We start from the raw sequence: 25,169 nt of genomic DNA on the forward strand, positions 1-25,169 counted from the left end.
AGGGGCAGCCGCATCAGTACCAAGGGAAAAAGCGAGTATGCGCCCTGTTAGGGCCCCCCCCGCCGTCCGCCTCTCGCTCGCTTGGTGGCCGATCCCCCCCCCCACCGCCGCCGCCTCTCGCTCCTCTCTGAGCCCGCGCCGTCGTCGCCGGCGGAGAGGGAGAGGGAGAGGTGGCAGAGCTGGCGGAAGGGGTTCGTCTCGGTGACGGTCAGGCGGGGCGTCGCCGGTCCGCCTACGCTCCGCGCGATCTCGCCTGATCTCGAGGCGATCTCGCTGCGCAGCCGGGCGGGCTGTCCCCGCAGCCGCACCGCCGCCCGAGCCGCCGCGGCCAGAGACGTCGGCTCCTGCGGGTGGGTCAGGGAGGGCAGGGGCGGTGAGACGAGGGGCCGGGAGGGCAGCAGCGGCGACAGTGCGGCGGCGAGGGCGGCGGCGGTGACAGTGGCGGCGGTGGCAGTGGCGGCAACGCTCGGCGGCAAATTCTCAGCCCTTCTCCCCGCCACTCTCACTTTATCCGGCGCCGCCGCCGCTCGAGGGTGGGCGGCCGTACCTCGGCCACTCCCTGGCCACATCTCGGCCCCATCGCTGCTACCTCTCGCCCTCCGCTCGCCACCGCTCGAGCGTCGGCGGCTTGCCGGCGGAGGAGGAGGCGGCGCTGTCGCCGACAGAGAGCTCAGCGACGAAACGCGGCTGCTCCTCGGCGGCACACGCCTGGCACTGGCGCAGCAGCTCGACCAGCTTGCCCGGGAAGGTCGCAAAGTCCACCAGCAGAGACTGGCGGCGCGGCGGGCGGAGGGCGGCGGTGAGTGCGCCAGCAGCCGTGTAGGGGGCGGTGGGGCGGAAAGGCGGCGGGTGGCGGTGGGGAAGGCGGCAGGCGTGGCGGCGGCGGAGAGGGCAGCGGAGGCGGAGAGGGCAGCGGAGGCGACTGCGGCGACGGCTTGGCCGCGCGCGGTGCCGGTGCAGCAGAGGCGGCGGGCTTGCAAGCGGCACGCGGCACCTGCTCCGTCTTGAGGGCGTGGAAGTCGTCCTCCGAAAGGTGGAGAGAGTAGAGGAGGTAGGCGTCGGTCTCATCGGTGAGCTGCAGGTTCAGCACGCGCTGCCGCGCCATCCCGCCCGCCGCCGCCTATGGCCGCAGAGTGGACCCTAAGAAGCGAGGCTGAGCCACGCCGACGCGAGCGTGCACAGGTCTCTGCGCGCCGATCCGTGCGCCATCTCGACGGTGATCGTGGCGCGGCGGTCCTCGCGGTCGGTGTACTTGAGCGTGACCGGCACTTCGCCGTTGAAGAAGGAGGGCTCTAGGGCCGACTCCATTCTGAGCGAAAGCCGGTACTCGCCGTTGGGCTGTGGCCTCTCTCTAGCGGCAAATGTCCGATTTTCTTTTTATTGGCTCCCTTTGCCCGCCGCCCCTCTCCACCGCCCCCTCGCCAGACACGCCGCCGCCCGCCCGCCTCCTCGACCTCCCCACGGACCTCCTCGTGCGCGCCCTCTCTCAACTGCCACAGCCCCATCGACATCTGTCCATCCATGTAGCTCACAAAACAACACTCTGTAGCTCCCCGTTCTTTTCCAAGAAAGAAAGAAAGAAAAGGGAAACCCAAGGGAGGGATGGGAGGACCCGTTCTTTTCCATGTACCTCACACGACATACGCGCGGTTTCTTTTTCTCGCGATGTCTGTTTCGCCGTGCCGCAGCTCGCGCCGCCTCGCCGCCGCCGCAACCCACGCCCCCTCGCCAATCACGCCGCCGCCCACCCGCCTCCTCGACCTCCCCACGGCGCTCCTCGAGCACATCCTCTCTCGCTGCGAAAGCCCCCTCGACATCGCTCGCGCCGCGGCCCTCTCGCTTCTCTTCCACGCCTCGCTCACGGCAGAGGGCATCCGCTTGTGGGCGCAAGAGCGCGGCTTCGAGCTGCCGGCGCAGCCAGAGGACGAGAGCTGCGCCGTGCGGTGGCTGTGCTATTCGGCCTTGCTACGCGAGTCCAACCCGCCGGCGAGGGCGGCGGGAGGCTATACGCACAGCGTCTTCATCGACGGCGAGGGGCGGCTCTCGTCGTGCGGCTGTGCCAGATTTTCTTTTTATTGGCTCCCTTCTTCCTTCCGAAAAATCACCTTTCTTTTCCTCGGCTGGAGGCGCGCACAGCCTCGCCCTCACCGCCGATGGCGCCGTCTGGAGCTGGGGCTGGGCAGACGAGCGGGCCAGCTGGGCCACGGCGACAAGCAGGACCAGCTGCTGCCGAAGAAGGTCGAGGCCTTTGCTGGCCGGCGCGTCGTCGCCGTCTCGGCAGGATCCCGCCACAGCCTCGCCCTGTCCGCCGACGGCGCCGTCTGGAGCTGGGGCGAAGGATACTACGGCGAGCTGGGCCACGGCGACACGCATAGGCAGCTGCTGCCGAAGAAGGTCGAGGCCTTTGCTGGCCGGCGCGCCGTCGCTGTGTCGGCTGGAGCGTACCAAAGCCTCGCCTGCACCGCCGACGGCGCCGTCTTCACGTGGGGCAAGGGCGAAGACGGCTGCCTAGGACACGGAGAGGACCTGTCGAACCAGCTACTGCCCAAGAAGGTCGAGGCGCGGCCGCCCAGCACGCCCGCATCCGCTTGACCAACCGCAAGATCCTTGCCAGTGTGAAGTCTATGCGCAGTTTGCAGGGCCCGACCCACGTACTTGAGACTTGTGTGTTTTTGCGTGGGCATGTCATGACCAGCGCGTTGAGAGAGCGGAATAAAACTCTCCCCCCCCAGAACGCGCACGAACGGCATCTCAAAACGGACAACGCGAGCTGTGGTGCGCCTGCGTGGTGGCTGTGCGCGCGTGCAAGCCCTGCTGGCTCCGCGACTCACAGGGCGGGCTGCGGGTCCAGGCCGCCCGCGCTCAGCAGGCAAGAGCCGAGCGCCGTGCGCGCGCGCGCCAGATCAACCGCCTTGCGCGCAAGGCTCAACGCTCGGGCGTTGACCGCACCGCGTACCCTCCCCACTCCCGCCTCTCATTTGTGTCACACCACGCGGAACGCATCTCCATCGCGTCGGTGAAGGGGGTGAACCGCGCCATCCTCGATCGCCGTACAAAGCTCGCTTCCGAGCTCTCACGCCGCGCGTAGGGCCCTTAGGGGCCTAGAGAACACACCCCCCTCTCCCTTTTCTCCCAGTAAGCTAAAAACGTAAAGGTACAATGAACACACCAGTGAGGGAGGGCGAGACGATCGAGGGGTCCCGTACCATGCGGAATCGACCCTATCCAGTGCTCAAGTGCTCAAGGTACAATGAAAAAGCGCCGCAATGTGCAGGATCATAGGAGGGACGTGTTCGGGACGCCAGTCCCTTCCTCGGCCGGCTCCTGAGGTGTTGGCCCGTCTCCCGTCCCCGTCGCCACCTCCCGTGTCCGTCTCCACCTTGGACCTCCCGTCTCCACCTTGGGAGAGGCAGCTGCCCAGTTCTCGGTAGCACGCACGCATGCCGCTCAACGCCCTCTGCAAGTGCTGCCGCCAGAGCCGCACCAAGTGCGACATGATCCAGCCGGACGGGACGGTGCGCGAGTGCTCCCGCTGCAAGAGGCTCGGCCTACTGTGCATCCCCGAAGAGGACAGGCGCAAGCTCGGCAAGGGCCGCAGCAAGGGCCAAAAGGCGACGGTGGAGCTCTCCTCGCGCACCATCGCGGAGCAGGGAGGGGCGCTGCTTCCGACTGACTTCGGGCCGGCCCTCGTGTCTGCCGCCACGCTTTCCAAGTGCTCCTCTTCGGCTGGCTGGCACCCGTCCATCTGCGAGCCGGCGCAGGTCCCCATCCAGGTCTCCGTGTCCGTGTCGACCGCCGACGAGGCCGTGGAGCTCGGCAGGATCTTTGGCCAGATGGCCTCCTACATGACAAAGCTGCTCGTGATGGCCTGCTCGCACGGCAACCGTCTCTCTGACCGCAACGTGCTGATGGGAGCGCTGCACGTCGTCCTCGACGTCGCGGAGAAGCGCAACTGCTGCTCCCTGACGGCCTTTGCGATGCGGTCGGCCCACCAGCTCGGCTTCAAGATGTCGGACATCCAGCTCAAGGAGGGGGCCGTCTATACATCTCCCCTCCCCCTCTCCGTCCCGGACGTCGTCATGGACCTCTTCAGCTCGCCCTGCCTTGTCTTTGCCCGCATGTTCGACGGGACCAGCTATCGAAACGCGCCCAACGCCCACCTCACGGAGCACCTCGGATTTCTCTCCGCCGACAAGGTGGTCCCCCACGCCATGAAATCGGCCGCCGGACCCCCGCAGCTGCTCAACCTGCTCCTCGAGAAGGAGGCGGATCGGCAGCGGCTGCTGAAGGCCTTTGCCGAGGCGCTGAGCATGCCGCTGTCGCCCGTCGAGTCCAAGCAGGAGGGCGTCACGGTCACGATGGGCCAGGTGCAGATCGACGGACCGTTCGTGCTCAAGATGAGGCGGGGAAGCCAGTTCGTGCAGGGCCTCTCGAAGCTGGGCGTCGCGCTCGAGCTCGGTGCCGAGTCGGACGAGGTGGCGGTCTCCTTCACGGGCCACGTGCGGCGCGTGCTCGTGCGCGAGGCTGGGAGCAGCCGCATCCCGTGCAGCTTCTTCATGAGCGCTTTCTCGCCGTTTGGCGCCGACGGAGGGGGCGTACTCCAGGTCCGCGACAGCGGCCGCCCCGGCCAGCTAAAGCGGCCGCTGGAGGCTCCGCGCGCCCCACCCGCCCCGTCGTGCGCGCCTCTTTCGCCTCCCTCGACGCCGCCCGCGCCCCTGTGTGCCGTCGGCGTCGCCTCGCCGGAGAAGCACCCGCGGAGGTCGACCGGCCCTCGATCGCGCGCCTCGTGGACGCAATACATCGCCACGGCGCCGGCCGCGGCGCCGCCCGGCCCCTCCTCCGCCGTGAGCGCGATCACGAGCCACCCCAGGTTCGAGGAGGTGAAGGGAGAGCTTCTGGGCGGCGCATCCCCGGAGCAGGTGGTGATGGGCCTCACGGGGAGCGCGCCGGAGCTGGCGCAGCTCATCATCGCCAACCAGGACACCGTCAAGGCGCTGCTCCTGAAGGGAGGTGCGGGCGCGGGCGCGGGCGCGGGCGCGGGCGCGGGTGCGGGTGCGGGTGCGGGCGCGGGCGCGGGGGGCGACAAGATTGACGACTCGTGCGACGGCCAGCTGTCATCTGTGAGCGAGGAGGAGCTGTGCGCCATGATCGACGACGATGTGATGGCCGATTGCGCGCGTTGCGTCCAGCTCTGCGGCGGCGAATCGCTCATCTCAGAGGTGCTCGCGCTGATCTGAGTGCGAGCCTCGGTGTACAGGTTTCATCGTGTCCATTATGCGCTGTCTGCCTTGCTGTCTGCCAGACTTAGTCTGCGCGTCCCTCCCTGCGCGCTGTGCTCGAGGCGCTGTGGTCATTGTGTACACGTTCTTACCCTGTGTGCTGTGCTCTTAGTAGGAAAAGGAAAAGAAAAATCGTAAGCCTAGCTCAAAAGAAAAGCAAAAACACCATTCTCAGGCCCACAGAGCACAAGAAGAGCACAGTCATCGCCCGCACCAAGAGTAGACGTCATCCAAATCGACCGCCGCGGCTCCGTGTCGAGAACGGAAGCTCGCGGTCGCCACAACCCCATTTTTTTCTGTTGTTGACCGGGACGCCTGCTTTGAGAGCTCGAAGTGCTGTGCAGCTCGCACGCATGAGCCTCTTAGAGCGCCTAGGTGGCTCATCGGACCTCTTCCTCGTCGCACCGATCCGAGACTTCCCTTGCCTCAAATGCTTGGGATTGTTCACCGCCCTCGTGCAGCTTGCCACGATGATGCTCATCTTCGTGTCCTTCAGCCTCGACGACGACGCACACAAGCTTGGGACGGACCCGATGAAGAAGCCGGACTACATCGGACAAGCCCCGACCGACGTTGAGCTTCTGCCCCGCACACCCCCACCCCCCTCCGCTCCGCACGAACACCCAGGCCCGACACGCACATACAAGACAAACCTGGCGTTCTTGCTCTCAAAAGAAAAAGAAAAAAGGAATGAGGAGACCAGCGGGGGAGACTCCCCGCCTATGCAACACCCCACGCAGGGAGGGGCTGCCATCGCCGAAGCTGTGCCTAAGCATAACTCCAAAACCCGCAGCGGCCCAGGGGGCCTTGGGGGCAGCCTGCCGGACCGCCGCTGCACGGGGCTAAGCACCAGAAGATGAATGTAGTTGATGGATCGGGCTATCGTCCGTGCCTCCCCTCTATACGTCAGAGTGGGACCTACGCCGCGCCGGGCAAGGGGCGCGCCCGGTCCTCGACGGAGCCGCACGCCCCAAACGACCCAGGCGGCAAGTAGTCGTCGTTGAACCTCCGGCATGTAGTTGCCCGTGGTTAGCGCCCGTCCGCCCTCCGCCGTCCGCCGTCCGTCGCTTCGTGTGACCAGCGGAGAAAGAAGTTTACCTACCTTACCTTGTGTGACCAGCGGAGAAAGAAGTGTACCTCACCTTACCTTATATCGAGGGTCTGGAGAAGGGGGGGAGGCGGTGGAGAAGGGGGCGGTGGGGTGGGACCGGGAGGCCGTGGGGGGCGGCAGAGAGGGGGGCGGCGGCAGAAGGGGCGGCGAGGGAGAGGACTGGGGAGGCGGCGGCGGGGGGGGGGAAGATGACGGGGGTAGGAGGGGGAGCGGCGAAGGAGGCGGTGGAGGTGGCGGGGGGGCGAGGGGGGGCGAGGGGGGGGTCGGCGAAGTTGGGGGCGATAAAGGAAGAGGCGGCTGAGGGGGAGGCGGGCCAGACGGGAAGGGAGGAGACGACCCGGGGAAGGCGGTGGAGGAAAGGATGGCGAGGGAGGCGACGGGGGAGGCGGCGGCGGCGGGAGAAGGAGGAGGAGGTGGGAGGGGGAATGGCAGGGGAGGTGGCGGCGTCGGGGGGGGGGGGGGGGGGTAGGGGAGGCGGCAATGAAAGAGTTGGCGAGGGCGGAAGCGGTGACAGAAAGGGCGTAAACGGCGTCACAAAGCCCGCCGATTTTGATCGACAATCGCGAGATCGACCGCCGTCGACCAGAGAAGCCTGTGGCTTGGGGCACCACCCCGGACTCAACGCAAACACTCGCGGCATCATGGCAGACGATGTGTCAGCTGGGAGAGAGGACAGCCCCGTGTCCCAGCTCGGACGGAGGCTCAGTGGGATGTGGGGCGACAATGGGCCGCCCACAGAGGCCAAGAAGTGGCTGAAGCACAAGGCGGCGATCGGCAAGCGCAGCACCACGGAGAAGATGAATCGCGCGATCTTTCTCAAGAACCATAAGGTGCTCTCCTTCCCCGAAGCCAAGGCGAGCGACGCGTTCAAGGCGTACCTCAAAGCAGAGGAGGTGTTCCTAAAGACCGAGGAGTGCCTCCTCGCCAGCTACGCCGAGCTGGTGGCCTTCCAGGCGCCTCTCCCGCCAGCCACGCCGTGACTCGCAATCCTTCTCCTGAGATCTCGATCCATGCCCGGCGCCAGGCGGGCCTCAGTCCCTTCGCAGCGAGCTTGGCTGCCGGCGCGCGTGCCTTTGCGGTGGACGGCGCGCTTGGTCCCTCGCTGGCGCCCTCTGGCTCCGCCGCCTTCTCCACCGCCATGAGCGCGGCGGAGCTCGCCTTCAAGACGAAACTGGCAGACGCGATGGCCGCGCCAGCCTAGATGCGGAAGCAGAGGCGCTCCCCAGATCTCCCCATATCTCGAGGCCTGGCGCGGGAGCATAACCCGTGTGTCCAAACTGGCGCTCGAGACGACGCGTGGGCGCGGCGGCATCCCCGCTGTCGTCAGCGGCATTCGTAGCCCTCGCATTCACGCGATGCTCTGAGTACACCGCTCGACGCCGCACTCCCACCTCCCCACCACCACCACCACGCTAAAGTGCTCATGGCTGTGTAGGAGACCGCCATCCTGCCGTCGGTACGGCGCAAGGCCACCGCGATGGCCGCCGTCCGGCGCCCTAGATGCAGACGAGACGCGCCGTGCGTTGCGGCTAGCAGTCGAAAGGCGTCACGGCCTCGGGAGATTACCCGAGATTACCCGAGATTACCCGAGCGGCTAGCAGTCGACAGGCGTCACGGCCTCGGGAGATTACCCGAGATTACCCGAGATTACCCGAGCGGCTAGCAGTCGACAGGCGTTACGGCCTCGGCTGCCTTCAGCTGTGTTCGCTGCGCGCGTGGCCCGTGACACTCAATGCGCCGCGAGTGCACTGCAGACTCCGCGCTGCCCGCCCGCTGCACTAGGTGTGGCAGCACATCTCGGAGCTGCAGGTGCGTACCAGCAACCGTCCTCCTCCTCACTAGCGGTTGTGAGGAGCCCATGGCTTGTCACCATCGGCTGTTCGGAGCTGCAGGTGCTGAAGCTGAACGCAGACTATTACGCGGACAAGTACCAGAGGCTGCAGGAGAAGGCGGGCACGCAGCAGGCCAGCAAGAGATCACCCGAGATCACCCGAGATCACCCGAGATCACCCGAGATCACCCGAGCCAAGGCCGAGCAGCCGCGAGACGGATACACCGCGGCGTACCTTACCTCGGCTGCACCTCGGCTATACCCCGGCTAATCTCGGCTAATCACGGCTAATCTCGGCTAACCTCGGCAGGCCAAGCTCGACGACAACCGCGAGAAGAGCGAGGCGGCGTCGGCGGCGTGAGACGAGGCGTCGGCCGCGCTGCTGGTCGTATTTCAGGGCTACGCGGCCATCGGCACCTCTCTGCTCCGTAGTCGCTCTCCTTCACACCCTCCCTCCTCTACGCGCCTCTCCTCTCTTTTCGTAGGCAACACTCTGCTCTGCCGCGAGTTCGAGCTGCTGAAGAGCGCGCAGGCAGAGGGCAGCAGTAGCCAGCAGCCCGTTGCTCTAAAGGTGCTGCCCGGGCCCGCGCCTGAGCAAAAACATCCGGACGCCCACAGGCGGAGGCATACGAGGCCATGTCGGCCGAGGTGGCCGCGCTGGAGCTGCAGCGCCCCAAGTACCAGGACGAGAGACCCGACGTCGAGCTGCCGGAAGTTGGAGGCGGGACAGTCGGCCTCGCTTCGCTCGCCCGCGCCTCCAGCGCGGCGTCGGAGCCCGACGAGGCCGCGCCACCGCTCTCTCCGCGGGCGGTAGAGGGGGAGGGGGGGGATTCGCCTTCCAACCCGACTCCGGTCGAGTTGAGCTGAGATGCCTTTGGTTTCGGCGGTGGCTTACGTGGGAAAACGGTGGTGTTTCCGGCTGTGCCCGGACGGTACGTACGTTGGAGCGGGTGACAAATCTACAATGTGCATGATCCTGTTCCGACGACGAGGTTTTTCTTTTTCTTGTGCGCGATACATCCTGCAGGTGTGTATGTCCGCCTCCAGCCCCCCCCCCCTGGCAGCCGCCCCCGCCGGGTTGTTGTGCAGTATATGGGCCACGATGTCTCAAATATGAAGGGGTTTTGACTCCTACCGCGTACCGGCTCCTGTCACTCTCCTGTGTCCTGACGCTATCCCTGGCAGCTCTAATGACCAGGATCAGTAGTGTTGTGATAGAGGGTGCCCATACTAGCGCAGGAGCTGCCACACTCGCCCGGACCGTCCCCTTCTGGGGCCGGTTCCGCAGCCCGCGAGAGCCGACAGCGGGGCCGTGCCGCGGGTGCCTACTGCCGAGTGCCACAAACACTGCGCCGTCCCGCCATCACCTACAGGCTGTCTTTGTGATGGTTGGGATGTCCAAACGCCACCATCTTGGCTCTTGCGACCTCAAACCCGCGAGCTGCATGCGTGGTCGTGACGTCGACAGACGCCCGATGACCACGGTGAAGCTGAGCCGGAACGAGTCGATAAATCTCGTCTGAGCCCGTGGCGGTCGCCGGCTGAGTCGCTGTGCACGGGCCGGTACCTCAGGCGTCACCTCCGCAGCCTCAGGTCTCACACTCCATCACCTCCGACGGGACGCCTTCGGTGGCACGCTCGGCGGCGTACTTTCTGCAGCTCCACAGCGAGCACGGCGTCGAACCGGAGCAAGAAGCAGACAGAGCGAAGCAGGAGGGACTCGACAGGGGCATGAGGGATAGGCACCGAATGAATGGGGACTCAGATGATGCTGAGGCTCTCCATGATGTGGGGGGAGGAGGCAGTACGTAGGAGAGAAGAGATGACTGATGAGCCCCCACCGTGGCCGAAGGAGGTGAGCGAGAGGTCTAAGTTCAGGCGTGAGCACTTGAGCACTGGAAACCTGGTTTGTGGACCTCCCGCACCTGTCCTGACAGTCCTGACAGAGTCCTGACAGAGTCCTGACAGAGTCCTGACAGAGTCCTGACAGAGTCCTGACAGAGTCCTGGCGGGGTCCTGACGGCGCACGGTCTTCACAGTGCTCACAAGTGCCTCCGACGAGACCTCCACCTTCCTTCACTGCAACCCTCCTTCCCCTCCCCCCCAGCAGTGAATGATAGACGCCCAGCCCCCCTTTCGACCGTGCGCGCCCTCTGCGGAATCGTCCTGATGGGGCAGTCCTGACGCAAACTTGAGAGTCCTGACAGAAACTTGAGAGTCCTGACAGAAACTTAGAGTCCTTACAGACAAAAGAAATCACCCTCACTCTCGCGCCACTCGGCTCGACCATGAAAGCGCACAAGCAAGAGAGGCGCGGCCATGGTGCAGGCAACATTACAGCCGGCAACGTGCAAGAAGGCAGCAAAGCTCGGCCACGACGTCCATGGCCCGCGCCCCCCCGATTTGCCACCGGCGGCCTGCAGGCCAGCGCCGAGCAGCGGACCGACTGCTGACCGACTGCTGACCGACTGCTGACCGAGGCAGCGCCCACGGCAGCGCCCACAGCAGCGCCCACGGCAGCACCCACGACAGCACCCACGACAACGCCCACGGCAGCGCACACGGCTTGGCTGGCCATGTCAGCCGCGCAGGGACCCTCCCGCGGGTCCAACCCGAAGCGCTCGACCGCTCGACGGCGCAAGTCGGCTGACGGAGCGAGCCGCATAGCCCTCCAGTGCTCACCGCAGGATCAGGCCCGACCGGCCCACGCTCACGGCCTGGCCTGCCTGTGGACCAGCAAACTCGTTGGCTGTACGCGAGCAAAGAGCTGCGTGGCTGGGTTGTGAGCATACCGTCCCCGTTGCGCCCTTTCCCTCAGTGGAGGGCCGTCCCTGCCCTCGGGAGTAACTCGACTGTACACCCCTCCCTACTCTCTAGCTAAGGGCTCTGTTCACAGCGGGGGGGCAGTGGTTGTCCTGGCGGAGTCCTGGCGGAGTCCTGACAGAGTCCTGACAGAGTCCTGACAGAGACCTGACGGAGTCCTGACAGAGTCCTGACGGCCTATTTTGGAGGGTTTCAACTTTGAGGTATTGTTACTATGTGAGGGTGAAATGAATGAATCAGTTCTTTGGGACAGTGCAATCCTTTTAATTATTACCTCCAACTCAAAAAAAAGTCTGATGTCAAACGGACAACGGGGTCCCTTATGGTGGCCTGTAAGGGTAAGGTGCGGGAGGTCCACAAACCAGGTTTGGATAGGGTCGATTCCGCATGGTACGGGACCCCTCGATCGTCTCGCCCTCCCTCTCTGGTGTGTTCATTGGGGGGGGTCATAACAAACACGGTACAGGATCGAGGTGCTTGCCCCACCACTTTGTGTGTGTGGAGAAATCTACCTTACCTTACCTTACCTAACCGCGCCCCCCCCCCGGGGGGGGGGGGCAGCGCGGGGCTATCGTGGACACGTGGTCACGGGGAGTTGCACACGCGACACGGCACACCCAGCACGCGGTGCGGCCACTCCCACGCCGGCGGGGGCGCACGCGGTGTGATGTTTGCATCTTATTTGCTCGCAAAATGACAAGTTTGCGTGCAAATTTGCTGCAAATTTGACATTTCAAATCCATAAGAGCGTGACACTATGGATTCCGGGTGACACAGGTTTCACGGACACAGTCACCTTGCCTCGGACAGCGCGGCTCTACTGTCGAGACGAGCAGAGGGCACACAGCACATGCTCCATGTGCAACATGTGCATGTGCATGTTGTGATGATGCGGCGCCGATGGGGGCAGATACCAGGACGAGGACGACCGGTGAGCGGCATGTGTGCAAGTCATGCGAACGCCGCGTTGCCCAGCCCCACGAGGGGCGCTCTTTCAGGAGACAGGCCCCAGCGTAGCCTGGCGCGAGTGCAGCCAGGGTCCTACTCTTGTGCACAAGTATTACTATGGCATATGCCAGCAACCATAAGACAGCAATTGCAGCAAATTTGACAAATCTTATGGTTTTCGAGTGACAGTATGGATTCCGGGTGACACAGGTTCAGCGGGCGCTGTGGCGCTGCGGCGCCGTCTCCCCGCCCTGTCCACGGAGCAGGCGCGCGGCGGCACGGCCCTCCACCGGCTGCGGGAGGTGCGCACTTCCCAGTGGAAGCACCAGATGCTCCCTCAGCACACGCAGCTGTGCGCAGCGCAGCGCAGGGGCCACGCCACGCAAAGCCGACCCTCAGTCTGGCCGAGAGGCTGTCTGCGGAAGGCCTGGCAAGCGCGCACTCGCCTCCTCCGCGGCCATGCCCTCCGCCCGGGCGAGCGAGCAACACAAGAGTGGAGGCGGATCGCCATACTGTTGTGGCCTAAAGTCTGCGCACAGGTTGTGAGGATCACGATGCCGGCGTGACCAAAAAACTGACGGATCCGCTCCTGACAGTGGCATGCACCGCGCTGCGGCGCGTGCCACTGACCACTGTCTTTGTTTGAAGTTAAAAGTCGAATCAGAGCGCCGTCGGCGCTGATCCTTGTTTTCCTCCCACGGACCCGTCCGGGACCGCTCCGGGACGCACGCCGGCGAACGAAGCACCATCAAGCTGCTGTACGGCCCCGGCATCGCCTTCCCAGGCTTAGCTAGACTGAGAGATATTGTGGACATGATTGGTCTCAATATATACACTGACACTGAACCTCGCCCAGAGCTCGTCCCGGTCCGTCACGGCCATCCTCGGCCTCCGGAGGGCCCCCGGCCGCGGCGCGGTGCGGCGGAGTCACAAATCCGACGGCAGAGCACCGGGACGCGGTCGGGCGATCTGAGGCCCAACTAGGCGTAGGTCGGGCGATCTGAGGCCCAACTAGGCGCGTGTATGCATTGCCCATCCAGGGCTATCACCTGGACCTATCAACAGGCGCCTGCGGCGCCGTGCTCACAGCCTGCTTCTCCTACCTGTTCTCACTTTCTTACGGCACAGTACTCGGCTGATTTTTTTCTTTAATGAAGGCGCCCGCCCCACCCCCCCTCCGGACCAGGTGCCGCCACCACACACCTTCTGGCCGGCCTGAGCCGCGCGGACTCGCCGGCGGGGGCAACGTGTCGACCTCTCTCTCTGGTGCACCACGGGCCGCAACGGCCTGCTAGCACTAGCAGCGTGCGCGAGGAGGCAGTGTGCCGGCACAGTCGAGCCGGAGCATCGGGTTCTTGATGCTTGTGGGGTGGGTCGAGTTTGACCTTATGTGGCATAATATGCAACAATAAGGCTATGCTATCTCCCGGCTTTTTGAGATATGATCCCTCAAAGTCGAATTATGGTTTACTGGTGATCATAGTACCGTCTGTCTTGTTTGCGTTTCTTCCAACGAATACTTTAAAGTCTCGACAATCACTAAGCTGCTTATGTGGCACCGCAGAGGCTCCCTTGGGGATGCCTGAGGCCACCCCAACCACTCACCAAGCCTTCCGTGGACGAATTCAAACCCAACGCGGCCAAAGGATATCCACCTCGAGAACCTCGAGAAACCTACTTTTATGGTTTACCCACACTAAGCGAGTACCGCTACCGCTTACCCCTTGAGTCGCAGACCTCGGAGATGTCCGCGAGCAAGGCTGACGATGCTGCGCTCTATCCTTGCCGCATCGACGACCCGTTCTTGCTCTCCTTCCATCCCACCGTGCGCCGAGCTCTCGCGTGGATCTTTGTGACACTGCTCGCGTCGATGTACTACCTCCTTCCTGCGACCGTCCTGGTGTCGCTCGCACTCGCCACGTGCGGCCACGTGACGACCGCAGCAGCGATCGGCCTCGTCTTGCTCGGCGGGTCGCTCCTCCCGCTGCACGAGCGGCCATACACGCGTCGCCTCTGCCAGGCTGCCTTCATGCCCCGCAGTACTGGCTCCTCCTCTCGGCCTCCGCGAACCTCTACTCCAGGTCTATCATATCGCAACCTCTAGTGAATCTTCTGTGCTGATCGCACACCATGCCTCCGCCAGGTCTACTACGAGCTCTTCCGCCTGCGACACAACCTCACGCAGGAGCGGATCCGCAGGCGGGGCGAGGGGCCGCGTCGAGCGGACATGTCCGGGACACGTCCACGACACGCCTGTGGCATGTCGGCAGGCTGGTCGAGGACTGCGTCGAGCGGGGCGAGCGCTACATCCTCGGCATGCACCCGCACGGGGTGGTGCCGCTGCAGGTGCTGCTTTGGGTGGCGTTCGCGGACCAGTACCTCCGCACGGCAGAGCACGGCACGGTGTATGGCTTCGGAGGCATGGCGAGCGTGATCTGCTACCTGCCCGGCCTGCGCACGCTAATGGGCTGGTGAGCAGCCGGAGCCAGATCTCGGCCATCTCTCGGCCATCTCTCGGCCGTCTCTCGGCATGCTCTCGGCCGCCTCTCGGCCGCATCAAGTGGGCGGAGATGGTACGCCCGAGAAAGAGAGGGGCCGCCGGTCCATCAGAGAAACGCCGTGAGCAGGTGGACAGGACTGCCCGCCACGTACTCCATCCAGATCTCGGCCAGATCTCGCCAGCCTATTCGCAGGTGGACGGGGATGCCTGCCACGTACTCCAACCTCAAGCGCAACCTGACGAGCGGCTCCGGCGCAACCTTCTTGCGGGCAAAGCACCCGGGCCGGAACCTGTACATGCTGCCCGGCGGCGTCGCCGAGATCTTCACGGCGCAGCCGGCAAGGTGTGTTTGGCTGTGTGCGGAGGGCCGCGCCTCGCCACACACCTCGGCCTGAGGTAGTGAAGGAGGTAGCGTAGGCACGTCGCCGTGTGGAAGCCTCGGCGCGGGCTCTGCTCGCCTCGCGCCGGTCGAGAGCCGGAGCCCTGCACGACCCTTCCCCGACCCTTCGCCTAGGCCCGCGGCTTGCAGGCGAGGACGAGGCGAGGAGCCTTGCACGACCCTTCCCCGAACTTTCGCTTAGGCGCGGGCTCTGCCGCCTCGCGCTCGAGACGGGCGCGCGGCTGACGCCGATGTACGTGTTTGGGGGCAACGACTTCTACTTCCAGTCCCTCACGTCTCGGCCTTTGGCTGGGCAGTCAGGGAGCGAGGGCCCGTCCTCTCCTGACTGATGATGCGCGAGTAGGTCCGATTCGTGGCTCGCGAGGACGTCACGCTCGTTCGGCGAGACGCAGCCGAGAGATAGCCGAGAGACAGCCGAGAGACAGCCGAGAGACAGCCGAGAGGCAGCCGAGAGGCAGCCGAGAGGCAGCCGAGGTGCAGCCGAGGTGCAGCCGAGGTGCAGCCGAGGGGCAGCCGAGGTGCAGCCGAGGTGCAGCCGAGGTGCAGCCGAGGACGTCACACTTGCTCGACGATAGCGTCAGCCCTTCCCTCTGGCTATCTCCGTCCCCTTGCGGAGAGTGAGCCTCCTCCCGCCCGCCCGCCCGCCCGCCGCGCACAGGCTGCAGCGTCACCCTCTTCTGGGGCCGCTGGTGGTGGCTGCCCACGGTGCCGCTCACGCCGCCGCACGGCTGTACCATCGCCATCGCGGAGCCGCTGCCCTCGCGGCGCGCCGCCGCCGCCGACGGGCGGCCGTCGGACGACGAGGTGGGAGTTAGAGCCGAGATGTGGCAGAGATACAGCCGCGATATGGCCGACGGAGGAGGTGGACGAGGCGTTGCACACACGCCGGGCCTCGCGCTTGCAGTGCCGCGGGGCTCCTGCTTGTCTCATGACGCGGAGATCGGCGGCCCCGCGCAAGCGCTGGCGGAGAAGCTCCCGCTATTACCCTTCTCTTAGGTGGAGGCACTGCACGCCGAGTACGAGCGAGCACTCGTCGAAGTGTTTGATCAATACAAGGCGGCGGCGGGCTACCCGGACGCAGAGCTGACTGTGCTGTAATCACGGCGCGCGTGCGAGGCGCACTCAGTCTCACGCGTCTTTGTGTTTTATCTGCGCCCAGCTCGCACCGCCAAGCGATGGCTCCGTTTTCTTGTTTCAGGAACATTGTCCTTGTATGTGCTACCTTTCTATATTTGTGCCAAAGAACGAAAGAAAACAGACGGTCCCAGAGGGGGAGTTCATTTTATCGATATCCCGGAGGGGGTTAGAGAACGGCGCACAGGCCTCGGAGTAATTCTTTTCGGCAGTGCGGAGCATGAGGTATTCGCTTGTGATCTCTCCTTTCTGGCTGGTGGGGTGCTGCTGACGCCAAAGCACGTCGTTCGCCTGATATGCTTGCCATCGTCTCGGCCATCGCTCCCGCCTTTGCGTGCTACGGCGGCAAGGCTCCGTGTGTCAAGCTCAACAGTGGCGTCCTGATGCCGGCTGTCCAGCTCGGGACTGGCGCCTCAGCCTACCTCAACCATTGTCACGAGCCGCTCCCGAACCCACCGTTCAGCAACATGAGCTGCTTCAAGCGGATGGCGCACGCGTCGGCGAAGCTCTGGCTCGCGGCTGGCGGTAGCGCCATCGAGATGGCGCAGGTGCGGCACCGTTCTCTGCGCTCCTCTCTCACTCTGCCGGCGCTCCGTCTCACCCGCCACCTTGCCGCCTCCTGCGCCACCATCGTCATGAATGAGAGGTGGCAGCGCCGCCGCTCAGGTCGACCGGAACTCTGTCCCTGTTGCGCGGGCCATCGAGGACGTGCCGCGGTCGCGCCTGTTCCTGGACACAAAGTGCTGGGGCTCGCAGGGCTTCGCGGCGACCATCGAGTGAGAGCAGATGCCGGCTCGGCCTGGCTCGCTCTCGGCATCTCAGTTCGTCCGACGCTGTTTTAGGTGCGCCGCCGACAGCATGCAGATGCTCGGCGTGCAGCAGATCGACCTGCTACTGCTGCACCACCCCCTCGCGCCGGCGCTCTCACTCAATGCCGCTCTCACATTCCGATGCATATCGCTCTGAGTCACCCGAGATCGTACCCTAGGCGCCAGAGTGTTGGGGCTCTCCGGTTTGGGACCAGCGGTGCGACGCGCCTGCGCCGCTGTACGACCCAGGGCCGGCGCAGCGGCGAGAGAGCTGGCGCGCGCTTGAGTTGCTCGTTAAGGCGCCTGAGGTCATCAGAGAAGACGGCCGAGAGCACAGCAGAGACACGCCGCTGTGGCGTGTAGGCGGGCCGGGTCCGTGCCATCGGCCTCTCCGACTTTACCGCCAAGCAGGTCGAGGAGGTTCTGCCGCACGCGACGATCCTTCCCGCTGTGCTGTCGACGCAGTGGCACCCGGGCAGGTGGCAGCGATTAGAGAGAGGAGCAAGAGGGCACAAAGGGTACTCGTTGGCGGGTGGACGGAGTGTCTCTGAGCTCGTTGGCTTGGACAGGCACGACGACTCCTTGCTCGCCTTCGCCAAGGCGCACGGCATCACGCTGCAGGCGTGGGGCGCGCTTGGGGCGGGTGTCTGGGGGCCGAGCATCCTCAAGCACCCCGCTCTCGTCGCAGCGGCGGCGGCGCACAACGTGACTACCGCGCAGGCGCACCATGCACTGATTGGGTTGCTTTCGCTCAGTCACGCGTTGGGCAGCCCACGGCTTGGGGCGCACCCCACCCCACGCAACGCAAACGCTTGTGAGCTGCTTGGCCTCAGGTCGCGCTGCGGTGGTCCGTCCAGCAAGGCGTCGTCGTCATCGCCGGCACTGCAAACGAGGCTCACATGGCGGCGGACCTCGACTTGTGGGGCTTCGAGCTCAGCGAGGCAGAGATGAAGGCGATCTCGGCGGTGGGCGAGGGCGGCCGAGCTCACTTGCACGCGACTGTCGAGCCGCCCTCGAGCTGGTTCAAGGAGCTACACCTCGTCGACCTGGTTGGCGGTCACCATCGCGCGGACCACATGCTGCGTGCGCCCGTGCTCGTCGTCCTTCTCTGCCTCTTGCTCCTCAAGTGCGTCTCCTCGTACGACAAGGTGGCGGTCTCCCCATACGACAAGGTTGCGGTCGTGGCACCCGCGCCCGAAAAGGTGGCGGCAATGGCTCCCGTTCCCGCGCCACGCCGCAACCTAGCGGGGGCAGGAGCGCCCGTTGGGCCTCGGCGGGGGCGGCGGATCAACAACTTCAACCCCGACAAGTACAAGCTGTCGCTGTGCCACAGGCTCGCTTGCCCTCGCTCGCGCCGCCCCTGTCGCCACGGCGCCGTTGCGCCACCCTGTCGCCTTGTCTCGACGCCGCTCGATGGACGCCCTGCAGTATCACCGCGACGCCTTCCCCCTGTGCTGCCTCCGAGCCGGCGCGTGCTCCGCAGGTGGCGCCAGCCGATTCCTGGCAACGGAACACTCATCTGGTCGCTGGGTGAGCACCCGCCTACGCCGACGCGGCGGCAATCCAAGGCCACGCTTGTCTAGAGGTAAGGTAAGGTAAGGTAAACGTCTCTAGAGTTTCCGTTGTCCTCGCAACGGAGCAGGACGCGCGGGGTTCTATCGTGAGGCTCGCGACGCAGTGTTGTCGTTAGTTGAAGTTGTACGTTTTTATGTACGTTTTGGGGATAGTCGTTTACACGCTCGCTGGCTGCCTGCGGCGCGACCGACAAGCCGTCCACCGGTCCGCCTCACGGACCGCGCTGCTGGATGGAGGTTAGAGCGAGCCGTACGGCTCTCTACACCGGGCACGTTACTCGTTACTCAGCGGTTCGTACATGGTACATCCTACACTCAGGGCCGCGCCGGGGCCGCTGGCTTCTGCAGCCTGCTGTGAGGTAGCTTCTGTGTGCAGGGCCGCGCTGGGAGCCGAGTCATGGACCGGACGTGACCACGGTATGTCGATACACCTCACACTTCGATCTCTCCGCTAGTACGCAGAATAAATCTCGCTGGCACGCAGTACGTAACAAGTTTGTGTGTTAGTGTCCAGACCCGCCTTCTCCCTTACACGTCAGCGCCTTGCGAGATATGATGGTTCGACACTCGTGTCCCGTGCATCTCGGCGATGGGCCGCCCCCGCCGGGGCCGCGTCGCTGCGTGGGGAAAGATCGCCGGGCCGCAAAGCCGTGCAACGCACGTTTGCGTGCTCGCGCCGAGGTCCTTAGCCAGGAGCATGTGCGACACCTATTGAACGTTGCCGGGGACCCTCATGATAGAGACTTGGGTGCTGAGAAGAGAACTCGAGTACCCCGCGCCTTTCGGTGCGGATCGGGAAAGCACGAGCGCGCGAGGTTCTTGTAGAGGCCGTCGACGATCAGCTGCTGAGGCGTAACTTCGAACATGCGCGCAAAGAGGCACCCGCCTCGTGCTGGGTCCCTCTCATGAGCCATGATGATGGGCAGTCTGGCCGCGCGCGCCGCTGTGACTTGCTTCGCTAGCAGCTCGTCAGACCAGGTTGACGAGTTGAGGTAGAGCAGCATGTGGGTAGCTTCTCCGTTGGAGCCGTCTCGATTGATGCTGCTACTACTCACTCGACGGCTGAGCCATTGAAGCGCATTGGTCGCCTGGCTTTCTTGCTTATCGAGAAGCCCTGGAGGTGGAACTTCGGTGAGGACGATGCGGGGGAACGCAACGCGTAGCTCCTCGGCTAGAGCTCGCGCGCCGCGGTTTGCGGTCGATGTCCAAAGAATGAGTGGCTGTGTGAAGCTGAGGCCCTCACTACGGAGCTCACCAGGGAGGTAAAGCGGCAGGTTGCTCTTCCCGAAGTATCTTGGCGTCTGCAGTAGCGTCGCTTCGGCAATCAGCTTTAGGGAGACGAGCTGGAACTCACGAATCCGATGCCAAGGGATTGGCTGACGATTGTCGAAGACTCCATTCTGCAGCTCGGCGGGGCACTCCGCGCGGAGCTCGGCCAGTGCACCGCCTCCCTTCTCCGGATCCACCTCCTGAACGAGCACAATGGGCTTGTTGTTAGCTAAAGCAGCGCGCACCTCGCGCTGGCAATTCAGCGAGCGAAGGTAGCCCCGTGATAGGAACAGAAGCACGACACGAGAGCTCGAGATGTACTCCTCCAGAGCGGCGATGCTCTCAAGGTCGTCCACGTCGAGGAAGACTTCGACACCAGGCAGAAGCAACCGCAACTGGTTCTTGATCACCGCGGCCGCGTCTTGCCCCGTCGACCAGATGTGGCTCAGAAATAGGTGCCACCGCATGCCTTCCGTGAGCGTCCCTCCGTCTCGCAGCGGCTCGCGCCCGCTGCTAACGAGTCGGAAGGTGGGTGCGCGGCTTGCCGCTGTGTAGAGCCACAGAACGAGGATGAGCCCAATTCCGAGGAGGGCGGTGGTGAAGGAGAGGAAGATTGTCGCGAGCTCGAACTGGTCGAGCCCAAACTCGCCGCACGTCCCCATGGAGCACGAGTTGAGGGTCAGCGTGGCGAGGTAGACGAGGACGAGGCCGATATTGGCGAACATGGCGAGCCGTCCGTCGAGCGTGCGCTTGTACGGCGAGAGGACGTACTGCAGGGTGAGGAAGAGCATCGAGACGAGCAGCGCGATGATGACGCGGAGCTGCTTCGAGCCCTGTGTATTGATGAGCACGAAGCCGGTCAGCGTCAGCTTGCGGACGAGGTCGAGCGGCTCCCAGTAGAAGGCGCTGTCCTCGTAGTCCCTCCAGAGAAAGTCGGTCGCACGCAAGAGAGGTGTCGACTGGCGCGTCATGATGTCGCGCCGTGAGGCGAGTAGCAAGCCGAGGTACAACAGAGGCGCGCCGATGGGCCACACGAAGAGCAGCACGTACGCCCACCGCTGCGCCGTGGCGTACTCTGGCGTGCTGCAGTCGAGGGAGAGGTCGTCGGCGAGGTAGGCGCGGTACGGCTCCTGCATCCCCGGGAGGACCGCGTCCCGTGTCGGAAACTCGATGCAGTTGAAGGTGCGGAGGATGTGCGTGCTGGTGGAGGTGACTAGCAAGAATTGTAGAATCAAGATGAGCGGCAGCACACGCAAAAAGCCGCGCCAAAGCGCAGCACGGGTCGAATTTGCACTGCTCGCAGCTGCGCTGTGGCGAGCCTGAGCAACGAGCTCCCAGGCGCAGCTGCCGAGGGTCGCGAGGAGGATGGGCGCAAAGGGCAGAAAACCCCAGGCAATCAGGCGTTTGAGGTAGGAGCCATAGCACGCGGGCGGTAGGAAAAGATCGAGGTCGAAGATATTGACGGCGTTGAAGAGGTTCATGGCCCACTCGCTCAGCTGCGGCGGCACCTCATCAAGCTCGTACACGGCCGGCACGACTGCGACTACTTGAAAGAGGTTGATCAGCTGCTTTGTCTTGCATAGCATCCCCGCCCGCTTCCACAGCAGCGCTATGCGCCGCCCGAGAAGAACGAGCGCACGCGCCACCTTGCCCGAAGGGGCCCACGAGCTGCGGATCACCTTGAGAGTGCCGAGGCCGAGAGCGCCCGCCGCACAGAGCAGACCGACGAGCAGCATCACCGACTCCGCCGGCCGGTCGCACGGCTGGCAGCGCGCCTTCGAGTTGAGGAAGTAGCGGATGCCGTTGTCGGTCGTGTTGGTGCAGACCTCGCACTTTGGGCCCTCGTAGAAGGGGTGGCAGAGCGCGTTGCCATCCTCCGACGAGTCGACGCCGCCGCGGCACGGGCTCCACTCGTCGCCCATCACCTGCGGCAGCGAGGGAGGAGAGTCGAGGGCGGCAGCGAGGGCGGCAGCGAGGGAGGAGAGTCGAGGGCGGCAGCGAGGGCGGCAGCGAGGGAGGAGAGTCGAGGGCGGCAGCGAGGGCGGCAGCGAGGGCGGAGGGGTAGAAGGGGTGGAGGCGGCGATGGAAGGAACCTTGCACGCAAACAGCGTTGACGACTCGTTCGAGGCGCGCCACCAGCCGCTCGACACGTTGAGCGAGCCTACAGGGAAGGTTCCGAGAGGCTTCAGGGAAGGCTCCAGGCAACCTCTGCCCGGCACGTAGAGTGCGCCGATGCGTGTGTCGACTCCGCAGGTGTAGGGCACGACAGCCGGGCACGACTTGCACGCCTTGGTGGAGGCCTGGGCCTCCCCTAGGACGAGGAAGAAGTCCTCGTCGCACACGTCGCACGCCGTGGACCCTTGGCCGTACGTCGTCGTGCCGTCGTTGCAAGGGTCGGGGACGGTGCTGCCCGCCGGGCAAGTGAAGCCGACCGGGCACTGCGTGCACTCGTCCTCCTTCGTCAGGTTCGTCGCGGCCGAGTACGAGCCCTCGGGGCACGGCCGAGGCACGCTCGTCCCCTCCGGGCAGAAGTTGCCCTCGGTGCACGGGCGAGGCTCCGTCGTGGCTGTCTCGGGGCACCGCTGGCCTGCGGGGCAGAGGCCGGCGCAGACGCCTGACCTCTGGTCCTCGGCATCGCTCGAGCCTAGAATGCCGGGGGCGCAGGCGTATGGCAGGTCGACATCGAGGGCAGAGGTCGGCACCTGGTACAGAGATACGCCGAGCAGCGCGGGCGTCGCCTCCCAGTTGCAGGGCTGAACAAAGGCGACGGGGAACTGTTTGCACTCGTTGTTCTGCGCGTCCGTCTCGGTCTTGCACTTGTCGAATAAAGCCCGGCAGACGGCGTCACAGTCGGCAGGAAGCTGCCGGTAGATCTCGCATCTCGAGTGCGGGATCCAATACCCGGGAGGCAAAGGCAGGCGGTAGGACACCTCGGGCGAGCCGCCGAATGCGATCGAGCTCCCTTGGCTTGCCGTTCCGCTCTCCAGAAGGGTCCCGTTCTCCAGCGCCAGACGGCCGGTCGAAATGTAAATCAGGCCGCCTTCCTCGGTGGCAGTGCTGTCTGCGAGACGGACCCGGTTCAGCGTGGTCTCGCTGTCCGTCCCACCGTCAATGTGCAGAGCCCCACCCTTGACTGCGCTGCAGCCGGTAATGTTGACCTCGCTCAGCTCCACCTCGGGAACCTTGACAATCCTGATGGCCCCGCCCAAGCCCTTGGCGTTCTCGCCTTCTGTACCAATCCCAGTGCTGCAGCGCGTTATCTCCACCGACTCCAGTCGCAAGCTGCCCTTGGCGGCGTAAATGGCTCCTCCGGAATTCCCAGCGTAGCAGTCCTGTATGCGAACGTCACGCAAGCTCGCGTCAGAATTTTCCATACGGACCGCACCGCCATCAGCTTCCGCCCGGCAATTCGCCAAGACGAGCCCTTCCAATTGGAGCGTTGCCTCGTTTCTCAGGATAAAGAGGCTGTCCAGCGCGTCGGTGCCGTCGATGGTGGCGCCAGTGATGCTGCCTGAGCTGCGGATGGTGACGTTTATTCCGTCAAGGACGAGAGACTGGCTGAGCCTGACGTTCGCGCCGGGCTGCAGGTAGATGTCCGTCATGCCTCCCTCGACGGCCAGCTGTAAGGCGGCGTTGCCACTCACAAAGACCTCGCCCGGAGAGAGCGGAAGGAGGGGCGGCAACGGCGGCGGCTTTGGTGGGTATGGAACTGGCGGTGGCGCTGGTGGCGGCGGTGGCGACGGTGGCAACGGTGGGGGCGCCGGTGGGGACGGGACGGCGGGCGGAAGCGGGTTGCTGAGACGAGTGTAAGCGTTCTCAGGCCCGCCACAGTCGGTGCAGTCGGTGCCGGGAGCGCAAGCCGAGTTGGTCGAGCCTTGCTCGCCATCGTCGCATGAACCGTCATTGCTGAATTGGCACGAGTCTGAACAGCCCGGCGGAGGCGACGGCGGCGGCGGCGGTGGCGATGAAGGTGGCGGGCTCGGAGGAGGAGGCGACGGTGGCGGTGAAGGTGGTGGCGGCGACGGCGGCGGTGGGAGCGGCGGAGGCGAGGGCGGCAGCGGTGGGTGCGGCGACGTTGGCGGCGGACTTGTCGGCGGTGGCGACGGCGACGGTGACAAGGGCGGCGGCGGGCTTGGTGGCGGCGGGCTGGGCGGCGGTGGCGATGGCGGCGGTGGCGACGGCGGCACCGGGCTTGGTGGCGGCGGTGATGGCGGCGGCGGTGACGGTGGCGGTGGCGACGGCGGCGGCGGGGACGGCGGCGGCGGCGAGGGCGTCGGCGGTGGCAGGGAAGCGAGAGCACAAAGAGACAGGGCGGCCAACATGGGACGCCCTGCCAGCCCTTGTGGCGGCTGTGGAATCCTAACACGCAATTTGCTGCTGGCATCCATTTCTTTCCTGCGCGCCAGTTCGCACCTGTGTCGAGCCTGTCTGCTGTGAGAGAGAGTTGTTTTGTTTAAATTCTTTCCTGATTTTGTGTAAACTTCCGAAATTTCAACTTTTGGACAGTGCACATGCGTGTCGCGCACTCATTCATGACCGATCTCAATGTCCCATCCCCCTTCTAGGCCCGCGGGTAGTAGTCTCCCCCCATCCCCAGGGCCTCCAGGGCTCGAGCACCTCAACCTCTCATAGACCAGCGCACAGCGCCAGAGGACGTATTTTCTTCTCAATAACAAGGTCTGTGAACAGCGCCCAGCCAAAAAACAAATCCAGGCGCGCAAATCACGAATGGTGAGTGCTCACGGTGTGGCCGATGCGCTCGTTGTCTTCCGACGATTCGTGCTCTGAAGACGGCGACGAGAAGCAAGCTCCCGCACGCGGAGAGCCACGCACAGAGGTTCGGCGTCTGCACGCCCGCCGTGTCTACACCGCCGCGTCGTCGCCTCCGAATCACACGGGGGCGGCCCTGCGGTCAGTTGTGGAGAGTGTGCGCCGAGACTGCCAAATGGCGGATCTGGTCGTCGAGCGCTTCCAACGTGTGTCCGACGAGTACTGGCGGGATATCGACCGGGCAGGCGTCGGCGAAGACTCCTACGATCTGTGCGTGGAGTACCTCTCTCGCTTCCAAGAGGCGCTGAAGGAGCTGGGGATGGTCGGCATCGAGGACCCTCCCGCAGCGGCCGGCTTTGCGGACTGCACGATCCTCGCCGAGGTCAGCGCGGCGCGCCGCAGTCTCGCTCAAGCGACAGGCAGGTGTCGCGCCGCCGTCAGCCGCATCGCAGAGACCCTCGCCCGCGCCCATGCGGACGACGAGGATGGCACGCGGGACGGCGCCCAGACCGGTGCACTTGGCGTGGCTGGCGGCGCTGATTGCGCTGGCGGCGCTGGCGGCGCTGGCGCAAGCAGCGCTCGCGGCGCGTCGCCCGTGCTGCAACTCGCGGCCCTGCTGGAGGGGGCGACGATGGGCGAGATGCAGATCGACCCCCCCGCCGCGGGCGGCACGGTTCTGCCGCCTGAGATGGCGCTCGACTGAGGAGCATGAGATGTGTGA

At 65.0% G+C, this 25,169-nt stretch overlaps 8 protein-coding genes across 8 annotated transcripts in view; 6 read left to right on the forward strand and 2 right to left on the reverse strand.

Moving 5' to 3' along the window:
* Window positions 1-1,308, reverse strand: part of EMIHUDRAFT_201898 (hypothetical protein) — a gene marked incomplete at both ends in the record, with an annotated part of 3,097 nt that extends 1,789 nt beyond the window's left edge. The window contains 4 exons of the mRNA XM_005786600.1: window positions 106-127; window positions 590-771; window positions 995-1,120; window positions 1,216-1,308. Of these exons, the coding sequence (XP_005786657.1) occupies window positions 106-127; window positions 590-771; window positions 995-1,120; window positions 1,216-1,308 (423 nt within the window). The remainder of the gene's footprint in view (window positions 1-105; window positions 128-589; window positions 772-994; window positions 1,121-1,215) is intronic.
* A 2,024-nt stretch (window positions 1,309-3,332) lies between these two features.
* EMIHUDRAFT_462527 (hypothetical protein) lies at window positions 3,333-5,442 on the forward strand. Its single transcript, XM_005786601.1, has one exon. The coding sequence runs from the start codon at window positions 3,441-3,443 to the stop codon at window positions 5,235-5,237; it is 1,797 nt and encodes a 598-aa protein (XP_005786658.1). The 5' UTR covers window positions 3,333-3,440; the 3' UTR covers window positions 5,238-5,442.
* A 1,589-nt stretch (window positions 5,443-7,031) lies between these two features.
* On the forward strand, window positions 7,032-9,744 carry EMIHUDRAFT_449309 (hypothetical protein; the record flags this gene model as incomplete). The annotated part of the gene is made up of 5 exons (XM_005786602.1): window positions 7,032-7,331; window positions 7,415-7,484; window positions 8,707-8,792; window positions 8,840-9,031; window positions 9,595-9,744. The coding sequence occupies 5 exons, from the start codon at window positions 7,032-7,034 to the stop codon at window positions 9,742-9,744; spliced, it is 798 nt and encodes a 265-aa protein (XP_005786659.1).
* A 4,951-nt stretch (window positions 9,745-14,695) lies between these two features.
* Window positions 14,696-15,221, forward strand: EMIHUDRAFT_201903 (hypothetical protein; the record flags this gene model as incomplete). Its single annotated transcript, XM_005786603.1, has 2 exons — window positions 14,696-14,835; window positions 15,074-15,221. The coding sequence occupies 2 exons, from the start codon at window positions 14,696-14,698 to the stop codon at window positions 15,219-15,221; spliced, it is 288 nt and encodes a 95-aa protein (XP_005786660.1).
* A 517-nt stretch (window positions 15,222-15,738) lies between these two features.
* EMIHUDRAFT_201904 (hypothetical protein) lies at window positions 15,739-15,990 on the forward strand (the record flags this gene model as incomplete). Its single annotated transcript, XM_005786604.1, has 2 exons — window positions 15,739-15,795; window positions 15,889-15,990. The coding sequence occupies 2 exons, from the start codon at window positions 15,739-15,741 to the stop codon at window positions 15,988-15,990; spliced, it is 159 nt and encodes a 52-aa protein (XP_005786661.1).
* Window positions 15,991-16,322: 332 nt separating this feature from the next.
* Window positions 16,323-18,418, forward strand: EMIHUDRAFT_201905 (hypothetical protein; the record flags this gene model as incomplete). Its single annotated transcript, XM_005786605.1, has 8 exons — window positions 16,323-16,574; window positions 16,693-16,802; window positions 16,869-16,899; window positions 17,015-17,143; window positions 17,199-17,314; window positions 17,405-17,540; window positions 17,669-18,159; window positions 18,319-18,418. The coding sequence occupies 8 exons, from the start codon at window positions 16,323-16,325 to the stop codon at window positions 18,416-18,418; spliced, it is 1,365 nt and encodes a 454-aa protein (XP_005786662.1).
* A 722-nt stretch (window positions 18,419-19,140) lies between these two features.
* On the reverse strand, window positions 19,141-24,000 carry EMIHUDRAFT_98641 (hypothetical protein; the record flags this gene model as incomplete). The annotated part of the gene is made up of 4 exons (XM_005786606.1): window positions 19,141-21,603; window positions 21,772-21,839; window positions 21,885-21,966; window positions 22,381-24,000. The coding sequence occupies 4 exons, from the start codon at window positions 23,998-24,000 to the stop codon at window positions 19,141-19,143; spliced, it is 4,233 nt and encodes a 1,410-aa protein (XP_005786663.1).
* A 623-nt stretch (window positions 24,001-24,623) lies between these two features.
* On the forward strand, window positions 24,624-25,151 carry EMIHUDRAFT_201907 (hypothetical protein; the record flags this gene model as incomplete). The annotated part of the gene is made up of 1 exon (XM_005786607.1): window positions 24,624-25,151. One exon carries the CDS (start codon window positions 24,624-24,626, stop codon window positions 25,149-25,151), a length of 528 nt encoding a protein of 175 aa, XP_005786664.1.
* Window positions 25,152-25,169: the final 18 nt, after the last annotated feature.

Source organism: Emiliania huxleyi (genome assembly GCF_000372725.1).
Source record: "Emiliania huxleyi CCMP1516 chromosome Unknown EMIHUscaffold_15, whole genome shotgun sequence".
Classification (NCBI taxonomy): Eukaryota; Haptophyta; order Isochrysidales; family Noelaerhabdaceae; genus Emiliania; species Emiliania huxleyi.